This window comes from Maniola hyperantus, chromosome 1 (genome assembly GCF_902806685.2).
Source record: "Maniola hyperantus chromosome 1, iAphHyp1.2, whole genome shotgun sequence".
Classification (NCBI taxonomy): domain Eukaryota; kingdom Metazoa; phylum Arthropoda; class Insecta; order Lepidoptera; family Nymphalidae; genus Maniola; species Maniola hyperantus.
Window position 1 is genome coordinate 15,674,462 of NC_048536.1, and position 12,552 is coordinate 15,687,013.

Sequence of the window (12,552 nt, forward strand, 5' to 3'; positions counted from 1 at the left end):
GGTTACTGTAGGACAAGGTTATCTAAGACTCCAAGTTGATTGGTATAAAGAACTGAAAAACGAGCGCAAAAAACCAATATGAGTATGGAGGAAGGAATCTTCTGAGGCAGGCGTAGACTCACAAAGGGCCCTAACGTTTATGATGATAACGATGTAAGTATGGAAAGCTAAGAAACCGATTCGGTATAGGGGTATCTATGAGAAAATACATCGTTCCTAGTTAGGTTTTGCAAAATTCAATCAAGGTATTATCCACCCACTCTTGCACGAATGGTAATTGATAGATATGTAATTCTTTCAATCCAATCTACATACTGAATGAACACAATTGTCTGTGCCATTCGACTGTCACTTTCAGCAAAATTAATTACCGCATATCAAATATCTGTCTTGAGTCACCTGACACCGGTTCCCACCTCCACTGATATGACTAATTTTGTCCTTTGAAAATTACTCAAAGCATTATCGCAGGAAAACAAAGTTTACTACAGTTCTTGCGATTCACGAAGGCGAGTGAACTTTACTTGTGGTTACGTCGTATACATGGCCATTGCGTAAGTGTGCGTGCATGTCGCACCAATCAGTCGCGAGCAAGCGTTCGCAAACGCACACGTTTACTGTACCTTACTTAAACGATACGACTTACACACAAGCATGAGCCACTCGCCTTTGTGAAATGCAACAACTATAACAAGTTACAACTTACAAGTAAAAGTACAGTGACACTCATATTAAACAGTTCGTTTCATTTCAGAGATGGACCATCAAGACATCTAGAATGGCGTAGGCCTAAGAAAGACAACTCATGACCAAAGACAACTGTAATCTTATATACTCCATACACAAATTCCTCAGCCAAATCAAATTTCTCAACTAAATTGTTGCTTTCTCAACCTATCTCATACTTTTTAGGCCAGCGCTGTTCTCCACGCGGTATAAACGACATGACAATCTTCTTAAGAGATTGAACCTACCCATCCAATCCTTAAACTACTTGGCTTTGTTGCCTGCTCATTGAAATCTTCGAACTCCATAGCCAAAGCAAGGCTTAGGTATATTATTTTATTCGGTTCAACCGACAAGACTTCTCTTATTTGATTTTATCTAATAGTTGTATATTGAACAATCTGAAGCTTGCAACGCAAGGTAAATCACACACCCAGATAAATATAGCGTGTCGAGATGCGTGGCGAAGTCTCTGGCTGCGCCCCGCGCACCTGCGTGACGAAAGAGTCCAGCTCGAGCACCTCCGTTCTATAGGACAATCTCCAAGTGACCTACCCACTCAGAGATCTGCAGCGTGTCGAGATGCATGACGGAGTCTTCGTGGGCGCCCAGGTCCCGCGCGCCGCCCACGCGCACCCGCGCGAGGAAGGAGGCCAGCTCGAGCGCCTCGGCGACCAGCGCCCGGCACACCGCGCGGTAGTGGGCCGCGGCGGTGTCCCGCGCGATCCGAGCGCCGCTCCCGCCGCAGTGCCATATACATCGCTGGAAAGATACACCATACATCTTTATCACTAAATAATTCGGTAATATTAAGTACCTATAACCACAGGTTGGCACGACATCAAAGGCGCAAGGTGTTGGACGACATAAGGGGTAGGAAAGCTTTAAATCCAAAATTAGATGTTTGTAGAAAAAGCATTTCGCATTATGACCAAACTCAGTTCCCTGCTCAAGGGTTGACACACAATGATGATGTTACTACTACACACGATTTACTAAAGACGGTGCCGCAGTAAGTTCTTGAATTATTATTGACAGCTTCTATTGACCCATAGATGATGAAGGTGGTGGAAGACCCCAAGTAGAACTTGTTTTATAAAACTGAAATGATTTGGTAATAGGAACTAAGCAGATTAGATATTCTTTTAGCTAGAGATAGGGTCTAAACTACAGCAAACCTTCTTCTTCAAACATGGGAAGAGAACGACTTTTCCTGCGTCCTGCATAAAAGTCTATAGGTATCGAATATGGGGCGTGATAATTTTACATAACAGAAAATACATCTCTACATAGTCTAAATATATAAAAGGAAACTGACTGACTGATCTATCAACGCACATCTCAAACTACTGGATGGATCGGGCTGAAATTTGGCATGCAGATAGCTATTATGACGTAGGCATCCGCTAAGAAAGGATTTTTAAAAATTCAACCCCTAAGGGAGTGAAATAGGGGTTTGAAGTTTGTGTAGTCCACGCGGACGAAGTCGCGAGCATAAGCTAGTATAAAATAAAGTCGCTTCCCGCTGTCTGTATTATGAACTATGAACGCATAGGTAGATCTTTTAAACTACGCAACGGATTTTAATGCGGTTTTCACTAATAAATAGAGTGATTCAAGAGGAAGGTTTATAGGTATAGTTTAATATTGGTTTGTGTTAATTTGTTGAAATATGACGAAATTTGAACAAAATGTCGGAAGAAATCAAGCTTCGATCGAAAATAATTAACAAATATTCCGCGCAACAAAACGAGACTGAGGTGGCGGTGGTCGCATTTATAATATTAGTATGGAAGTGACACTACATAAGTATTTACATTGCCAATTGCCACCCATGCGAAGCCGGGGCGGGTCGCTAGTTAACTATATTTTGTTCTATATTCAAGTATAAAGTCTTTAAACACGCAAATCATTCAGACTTGTAGTAGCTTCTGTTTACAGAGCTTTTGAAACACGCGTAACTACTTATGCACAGCTTCACTACATCTTGAGCTACTTTAGTGCCTACTGTTTTTGCTTTAGGGCTGGCAACTAGCTACGGATTTTCCTAAAAGTTTGTTTTTTCTTCCGGATTTCCTTATTATTCATGATATTTATATGATTTAGCGGTCTCTACAATAAGTGGTAAGAGCATATTTTAATAAAATTATAGTATATTCTGAGGATTCATACATGGATCCGAGACATGGTCGCTAACTATGGGCCTCATAAGAAAGCTCAGAGTCACTCAGCGGGCGATGGAGAGAGCTATGCTTGGAGTTTCTCTACGTGATCAAATCAGAAATGAGGAGATCCGTAGGCGAACTAGAGTAACCGACATAGCTCAACGGGTTGCGAAGCTGAAGTGGTAATGGGCAGGGCACATAGTTCGTACAACCGATAGACGTTGGGGTCCCAAGGTGCTAGATTGGCGACCTCGCACCGGAAGACGCAGCGTTGGAAGACCCCCCCACTAGGTGGACGGACGACATCAGACGAGTCGCAGGGAGCCGCTAGATCCAGGCGGCGCAAGACCGTGGCGTAGGGAAATCCCTACAAGAGACCTATGTCCAGCAGTGGACGTCTATTGGTTGATGATAATGATGACTGAAAATACCGATCAAATTTCAGTAAACGCAGCTGGCAACCCTAAAGTACTCCAAGTCAAAGTTATCATTAGTCATGCTGAAATACAACCATTAGAATGGAATAACACGCTTGTCTGTGTCACGCACGCAAATTCCAGACAAGTATTTGAAGAATGCGTGCTCTTCACAAGAGTTTGATCAGGTGACATTCCAAATTATGTTTCACAGAATTTTACAATAGCTACATACAGGTAGATATAGCAGTGAATTTTTAATTACTTCTTTACTTTATACTACTACATAAATTTTAAGGGTATTTTTGCTTAAACCTTATAACTTTTTTCAATAAGTTTTTTAAAATTTTTACATCGATGATTTGATTTTACGTCCGCAGATGGATTTTCAAACAACAGCAATTGAACACATTTCTAGATCCTTAAATAATTACTAGTTGAATTACTCTACAAGACGACCTAATTTTTATTTCTAGATCCAAACCAAAGAGTTGATAATGGCCAAAGTCCAAGCTAAAAATCTTAATTAAAATCCTAAGGTGCCTACGGTATCCCAATCTCTTTTCAACAAACTTATACCAAACGGAAACTAAATCCCAAGCTAAGCTAAAGTATTGATAAAGTGTGACCCGCCAACCTACTTCAGCACCCAGATAAGTATCAGCGAGTGGAAAATTGCGCTTAAGCGTTTTCTTTAGCGCTCCGACACTCCAATATTGCCGCCGCAAAAGAGTTCAACGGAGAGAACAAGTAATGAAGTTTTAAACAAACAACAAAAGGCATCACAACAACAAAGGTTTTTAAGGCATCGGGCGCGAACCCAGAAGATGCAGGTGCGATTCCTGCCGGTTACGCAATTTTTGATATGTATTTAAAATTATTTAAACAAACAAGACTACAGTTACCCTAAGAGGATATCTGAGCATCAGGTATAAGAGGAGCGGTACATAGGCAGCTTGAGCAGTTGATGAACGGATACAGACTGTACGAACAGTTGTTGTTAACTGCTCAATCAGTCTCGAGTATGAAGATGAAAGGAAGATTATAGTTCTGAATATAGTCGCAGCTTGCGATCGGATAGAAAAAAGATTTATTCAAAAAAACTTTTACAAATGCTTTAACGAATCGTCAAAAGAATCTACCACTTGTATACTTCCTACCGAGAAGAACCATCAAGAAACTCGGCAGCAAGAAATTCATAACGATCTTTTAATTAAAATAGTATGTTAGAGGCATTGTTGTTCTTTTTCTAATACGCGTATACATACATGAAATTATTGACAACGTCGACAGGAATTGAGTTTACACGCTAAAAGTTACGTTTTTTAACCGCAAACATTTTACCAATAGAATAGGAAACAGGACAAATAATGAAATGACGAAATCGCAAATCCGTAAAATTAATCTCACATAACATCTTATGTAAAGAAAGCACTTAACTTTGGCGGTATTTCATAAAAACTGCACTGCTCTAGAACTACTTAGAAAATGTTTTTAGAACAAAACGAGAGATAAATCGACAATGTAATAAAACATGTACCGCGGAACTACTGAGCAATTACGGAACAGATAGCCTGACTTTTTCCTAAATCTAGAACTAGCCTTTCGCCGCCTAGATTCTCATTTTTGCGAACAATCTATACAACTTCAACGGTGAACCTATACTTACTCTGTGTGCATACAACTTCAAGTATTTACCTGTGGTGAAAATCCTGATGATTTTCAAAAGGTACCTACTTCATCATGATCAACCCATAACCGGCTCACTACAGAGCACAGGTCTCCTCTCAGAGTGAGCAGGGTTTGGACATAGTCTACCACGCTGGCCATGTGCGGATTGGTAGACTTCATACACCTTTGAGAACATTATGGAGAACTCTCAGGCATGCAGGTTTCCTCACGATGTTTTCCTTCACCGTTAAAGCAAGTGATATTTAATTAATTAAAACGCACATAACTCTGAAAAGTTAGAGGTGCGTGCCCGGGATCGAACCCTCGACCTCCGATTAGAAGGCGGACGTTCTAACCACTAGGCTATCACAGCTTTTTTGGAGGTTCACTACCCATAATTAATTTTTTGATGGTTCGTTGCTTTAATGGTTTGTTGTTTTGCCTTTCAATCACGCCGCAACGGAGCAAAGGATTGACTTCATTGTTAACATCGATATAGTTGTAGTTGTCCTGGAGCTATAGTACTAGCTGGAACATTGGCTACTTATTATCCCGGAAGATCAAAAATATAACACAGGTTTTTTGAAAATCTACATCCACATGGACGAAATCGCAGGCCTCAGCTAGTAATATCATGAATGCAAAAGTCTGTCTGTTTGCTACTTGTTCACCAATCGGATCTGAACCGATCTCTATTCGTATAAAGGCGGTAAAGCGCCTGGCAAATAAGTTTATCGCCTTATCAATCAATCGCATGCACCCCGCCATATAGAAATCGCCCAACAAACCTTTGTGATAGTATTAGATTTATTGGGAATTTTTAATTAGTTTTCTGTTTTAAATTTAGTATTGAAGGTGTGTAGAAGCCATTTATGTTGCATTGCTGTGTAAAAGTTATAGCGAACGCAAATTATGAAACATAACCTTTCATACGTAAGTATTATTTCTTTTGTTGGTTTGTCCCTTTCAGGTAGGTATATGCGTTTGACAAGTCTCTTGATTCTTAGTCTGAGATGCGTTACGACGTCGTGCGGCGCCGCAGCGCACGCGCAACGGACTTGGGACTAGAGAGATAAGGCAGGGAGCAGGAGCGGTGGTGCGTTGCAGCGGCATACTTTTTGCCGGAGCGGCACCCAGCACCGTGTGGCACCCAATACTCAAGTCTCAAATCCACAGCAATGCGACGTTGCTGCAACGCACTGCGACTTCCTGCCGTAAAGTTTGCGCTGCGCCTTGAAGTTTTTACGAAACAATATGAAAGTTTCCGAGCCTCTGTTAAAATATTGCGGGATTATGTAAAACTAAGTTAATAACTAATTAAAGCTTATAGTTAGTTGGCGATTGCAAATTTATTGATGTCGTCCGACCGTTTGCGTAACTATATTGATGGTCTATATGGTAACTATCATATAAAACTGAGCGCATATCTTAAACCTATCCACCGCACTTGCCGCATGAAATCAAATCAAAATATTTCATTAAAGAGTTCATCAATTGTATAAATAAATAATATGTGTAATGATAAATCTTAAAATTCTTTCGGAACCATATAGTGTTAGAAAACTGAATACTCCACCTCACAAACGATTTCGTATTTTGCGCACAAAACACAGCGGTGTTGCTAGTTTATGAAAGTTATATAATCTATCTTTCCTTAACTGATTTAAAAGGTAAACAAACAGCTGCTCGCTGAAATGTTAAGAGGAGCACTATGCACAACCCATAGGACCTTGTTGAAGGCAAAAGACGATATAAGGGTGGACACGGACACGGCTTTTGATATGGTGACCGCCGAACTTCGTTTCGAAGAAGGCACGCGATGATGATGATAAGGGCACTGAATATGAAATCATGATACGAGTGAAAAGCTAACTCTAAAAGGTTTTAGAACTTTTGGATTTAAGTTTTTCGCCGCAGGGCAAATCGCATCGCTTACACGTATCTCCAAAAAGGTTTCAGCAATTTGTTTATATCTTTTTAGTCAGCTAACGAAAACTACTTGTTGAAAACTCATTGTTTAGTACCAGTGCGCACCCCACAACCTAAAGAACGCGTGCGGATACATATGTTCGATCATCAATGTCGTGTTATTTCCACCATGCTCATAATATTTCATTATTAATTCATGTCGACTGAATTATAATCAAGATAATATATATAATACCATGTTATTCTTATGGAAAAATTCTAGTTTTGGCATCGAATAAATTACCACGAATGAGGTTTAATTTTTGTTCCACTTTCTTCTTCTTCCTACGTAAGCCATTGCTTGTGTATATAGTTCTATAGGCATAGAGACACGCATAGTGCATTATCATGAATAAGTATGTAAGTAAGCGCTGTAATTGTATAATTCTTAATCTACAATGGCAGCAGAACCCTGAAAAATTGTAAACCTTTTTAGGCAGGTAGGTACTAAGTCAATGTAAAATGATTTATTCAAAATAGGTAATAAATTACTCTGTTCGATTGTCAGTTGTTGGATTTGTAAGATATAGTTGTGATAATTATTACGCAAACTTAAAACTACGAGGGTTCCAAACGCAGGTCTGAGAAGAGCCCACGACAAACTCAGCCGGGTATTCTTTTTATTATCACCACTTTACAAAATCATAAATTAAACTTATTAGAACTATCACAAAGATGTTAAGCAACTCATTCCCAAGCTTGCTAATCATTTAAATAATCCTTGACATTGTAATAGGAGTAATTATCTATTCAGCTTTGAACTGAATACACTACATAGTTTATCGATCCAAACAAACAATTACTCTTTCCTCTTTTTAATATTATTATATTATATCGGGTGTAGTGCCCGATCAGCACGATCAGCACGATGCAGTAATATTTGTTTTACAGTTTTACAATACATATAAAATATAGAGAATAATTACTTATCCATAAAATAATATTCTCTACAGCAAAATTTAAGTTAGCGGTCATAAAGACAATTTATTATAACACGGCTGAATTGTTTTATATGCCGACGCTAAATCTTGTGCACTGCCGTGAGAAACGTATTGGTCTAAGATCCCGCTATAGAACGACCTTCACCGAGCTGGTTAATAGATGAAACGTATTTTATATTCAATTTAATATCCGTGATCCTATAAGGGTTTCGTTTTTCCTTTTGAGGCACGGAACCCTAAAAACCGGCCAAATGCGAGTCAGACTCGCGCACCGACGGTTCCGTACTACAGTCGTATTTTTTCGACATTTTTGTAGATGTGTAACTGGTGGTGGATTTTGTAGGTGGGTAACTTAAAAAACATTGCGAGCGTATTGAACCGAAATTTCGGCACCGTACTTTCGGCAAGTGTGTCGCTACACTAACGAATACGTTTCTCTAGCGCGCTCCCTAGACATAGAGCTTTCTATACGAACTTACCTAATCTAGTTCTTATTTGAATGTTAAACAGTTCAATTCAATAAAATGAGAACTAACCTACATTTGTATTGAGCGCGGTACAAATAAACTCCTCTTAAGTCCTCCTCCTCCGTCAACCTTACTAGATAGATATACCTATTATACGGTCAACTTAAACAAGCAGCATGGAGATTAATCAGTACCCCTATAAATGCGAAAGTGAGTTTTTTTGTTGGTTTGTCCTTCAATCACGCCGTAACGGAGCAACTGATCGACGTGATTTTTTGCATGGATATAGTATAAAGCGAGGTTTAGACTAGCAAGAACTTCTTGCAAGTTATTCCGCAAGTACTTGCAGAATTGTTTACACTACGAGCAATATTGTGCATGTACATACATTTGAGACTTGCGGCAAGTCCAGCAAGTTACAAAACTTGCGGAAGTGAGCTTGACGTGATTGTTTACACGGTAGAAATAGCTTGCGGAAGTCAACTTCTGCAAGTTTTGTTGCTAATCTAAACCTCGCTTTAGACCTGGAGAGTGACATAGGCTACTTTTTATCCCGGAAAATCAAAGAGTTTCCACGGGATTTTCAAAAACCTAAATCCACGCGTACGAAGTCGCGGGCATCAGCTAGTAAAACAATAAAAGCCTACATTGCAACATACGAGGTTGCTGTCGCATCATTAATGTCCATAACATTCGAATAGTAATGATAAGACCACATTTTAATATTATCACAAAATGACTCGACTACATACACTTTCTCTATAACCAGCCTATATCGCTCGCTAAAAGCAGTAAAAGCTATGTAAATAAGCTCTTATCATTACTAGTAAGTTTATTATCACTTCACAAGACACTCCATTAAACTGGTCAATATGGAAAATTGAATTGACTAATCTAAAACCCATAAAATTGTAGCATTACTGACTCACAGACAGGCAATCCACAGCGTAAACTACTGAAAACAGAACTTGAAATATTGGAGGTCATCTCTAAATGCTCTAAACTATGCACAAAAAAAAGGATTTCTGAAAATCAAGAACTGGGAATTAATTGTAATCGTATTTTCAGCGTTCATTCATCATCCCAACACTGAGCTTAGCTTAGACTTAAGACAGAGTTAAAACGAGACAGAGCTATATCTCTCACATAAATCTGTCTCGTTTTAACTCAATCTTAAGTCTTAGCAAAGTCAATGTGCGCTTTATAGATTACAGCCTGAGTGCCAACCAACTGAGCACTGGTTTCTTCTCTCAGCACGGTTTCTCTTATCAGAATCTAAAGTCCTGATGTTCATGGTTTTCACTCAGAATATGCGTTTACCTTTAAAGAAACGTTTGCACCAGTAAAAGTATTTTTGAGAAAAACATGACTTATGTGGTTTTTGAAATGACCGATTGTAAATGTAATTGACCGATTCAATTGTAAATGTCGTCCAGTGGTGTTGTTGAAAAGACATGGTAAAACACAACATTTTGAATCATTTACCACTTAATATTAAAAAATCAGAGGGCAAATATCATGTTTAAAAATAAGTAAAGAAATTGGTTAATAAGTAAGGCATTTTATAATATTAGTGAGTATTTGAATGAAAATTATTAGTATAAGTATACTATGTAAGTAGATAGAAGATAGATTTGAAAATTGTAATGTTAAAAATATTTTTAAATGTCATATTTTTTGTAGAATTGCACGCCACAAAGTGGCAAACTGTTAGGACTAATACAAGTTAGTATAACACCTGAACATGTACACAGTTATCGCAATATTTTTTTTTCTATTCTATTATATTCATGCAGTCGAATTGAGAGCCTCGTAATTTTTTTAAAGTCTGTTAATAATAAAAGCTAGTTTGTTGTAATATGACAGATCCCGTCCGTGTGTCCATCGTTACTTCCTCATGGGCGACTTAAGTGAAAGTTGATGTCATCACTGTCTTATGGGACTATGATGCAATACACGTCATAAAGGGAATTTAAGGTTTAGAGCACACCTAACTTAGACATGGTTCATCTAAAATCTACATTTTTAATTAATTTGTCAGCTCTTTGATAAATGCAGGTATTTTTAGATGCTATTAGTGTATCTGCACTAACGCAAAAGGTCGCAGGTTCGATTCCCGGTCAAGAAACGTTTCTAAATCAATTTATTTTGATATGATTAGTTACTGTTGAAGACTTCACGTTATTAGTATCTTTCACAGTTTATTAGCTAACCCGAATTCTGACGAAGCTTGCAATTTGTTCAGATTATATTTTAATACTGTGTAAAGTTACTATCATAAATTGTTTGTGTTTTAAGGTACATAAGAGTGACTTATACTTTAATAAAATATTTAAAAATTAGTAAGTATATAATATTATCTTTAAATTCAAATAATTTATAATTTTAGTAAGATTTATTATTGTTTACTTTCGTTACAGAAATATTTTATGGAACAGGTGTCCAGTAACTACAATTTATATTAATTATATCAGAATTCAGAAATCAGTATGGATGAACATATTTATGGAGTTAGAAAACATAACTGGTTTTGACAAGATAAATAACATTACTTCTGTATCAAATTACAACATAAACTCGTCAATCTGAGGCTACGAGTAAATTATACAAAATAAGGAAGTCACTATTTAATTGGTTGCAAATGAATTCTAAATGTTAATATTTTCTGTAATAAATAAAATGCAATCAGTGAAATGTTGTTTCACTGACATCATCACATTTTATTGATAAAATACTTCTATTCACGTTTCTAATCTATAATATCTACAATATGCAAAAATATACGAGTATGTATTACGAAACTGTCTACTATAACCATAATCATCAATCGAATTTGATAATAGTGACGCAAGAAGTTTTTTTGAATTTTTTAAAGAGAATTTCGATTATTGTGGTACGTAAATATTGTACGAATGCGCATTGTTCATCTGATTGAGTTGAAATATTGTACAGTTGTTGTTGGTACGGGCCTCGAGATTAAGCATCCTTAATCGGGTTAGGGCGCAGGGTAATCGTATCCCGGTGTTGTTCTTCCAGCTGAAACGCCGGTTAGGACCCGCCATCTTGTGAAGGTTTCAGACGTAGTAACAATATTATTATTAAGTGACGCGCGAGTCGCATTGTACGCAATTTGGACATTTAAAGCAAGTTTATTAAAACCTAGCTTATGCTCGCGACTTCGTCCGCGTGGACTACACAAATTTCAAACCCCCTATTTCACCCCTTAGGGGTTGAATTTTCAAAAATCCTTTCTTAGCGGATGTCTGCGTCATAATAGCTATCTGCATGTCAAATTTCAGCCCGATTCGTCCAGTAGTTTGAGCTGTGCGTTGATAGATCAGTTAGTCAGTCAGTCAATCACCTTTTCCTTTTATATATATATATACTAGGGATCTTCAACTAAAAAATTTAAAAAGCATCGTGCTCAATTAAAGTTTTCTCAGTATGCTCCTACCCTTATAGCGCCATATTAAACCTAGTCAGATAAGGATCGCGCTCCTCTTCTAAGTGAAAGTCAAGCGCATGGGAATTGACAACTTTAATCTGTACCAAGTTGTGACATAATTCACTAAAGACACGTAACTAGCGGAGTTTAGTTTGGTCCTGAGAAACTGAGATAGGCCGAGATCAAGATGAATTAAGTCTATCTAGTTTTGTATGATTGTATGTCTTTATACTACGTGTCAAGAGTAAGTACCTAACTATAGTACGCGACAGGTCGAGATGGCAATCGGGGTGGGCATGCTCCGCACATCCCCTGCGCTAACCCGGTGCAAGATAGCGCGTGTGACGTGCGTGTGTGCGCGGTATCCCCCCCCGCCTCATACCCCGATTGCCGTCTCGTCTGTAGATGTATCTGTAGTAGATGTGTGTAGTAGAAACGAACATGTGACTTTACTAACGTCTGGTTTTTTCCCCTGTGATGCTGATTAATTGAGTTATATTCTACTTCAAGATAAGGATACCAATATTTTAATATCCACATCGCGGTTAAGGTTAGATTAGGTATTTAATAATCGCTGCTATAGGTCACCATGGGTAACCTCCCCTGAAACCTTCCGTAGTGTCCGAACTTTCCAACACGTCTGTATCGCTACTGAATTGCTGCAATAAGTCGCCGTGGGTAGCCTCCCTTGGAATTCTCCAGCTTACCTCTATAACATCCTTGAGCATGAACCTTCTGAGAGATCTCCGTCGT

General features: G+C 38.3%; 1 protein-coding gene across 5 annotated transcripts in view; it reads right to left on the bottom strand.

The window, feature by feature from the left end:
- spir (spire type actin nucleation factor) overlaps window positions 1-12,552 on the bottom strand; it is a 216,556-nt gene that overhangs the window by 53,844 nt on the left and 150,160 nt on the right. For all 5 annotated transcript variants that reach the window (XM_069499919.1, XM_069499912.1, XM_069499916.1 and 2 more), the window contains exon 5: window positions 1,282-1,488. In XM_069499919.1, coding sequence (XP_069356020.1) covers window positions 1,282-1,488 — 207 coding nt within the window. The remainder of the gene's footprint in view (window positions 1-1,281; window positions 1,489-12,552) is intronic.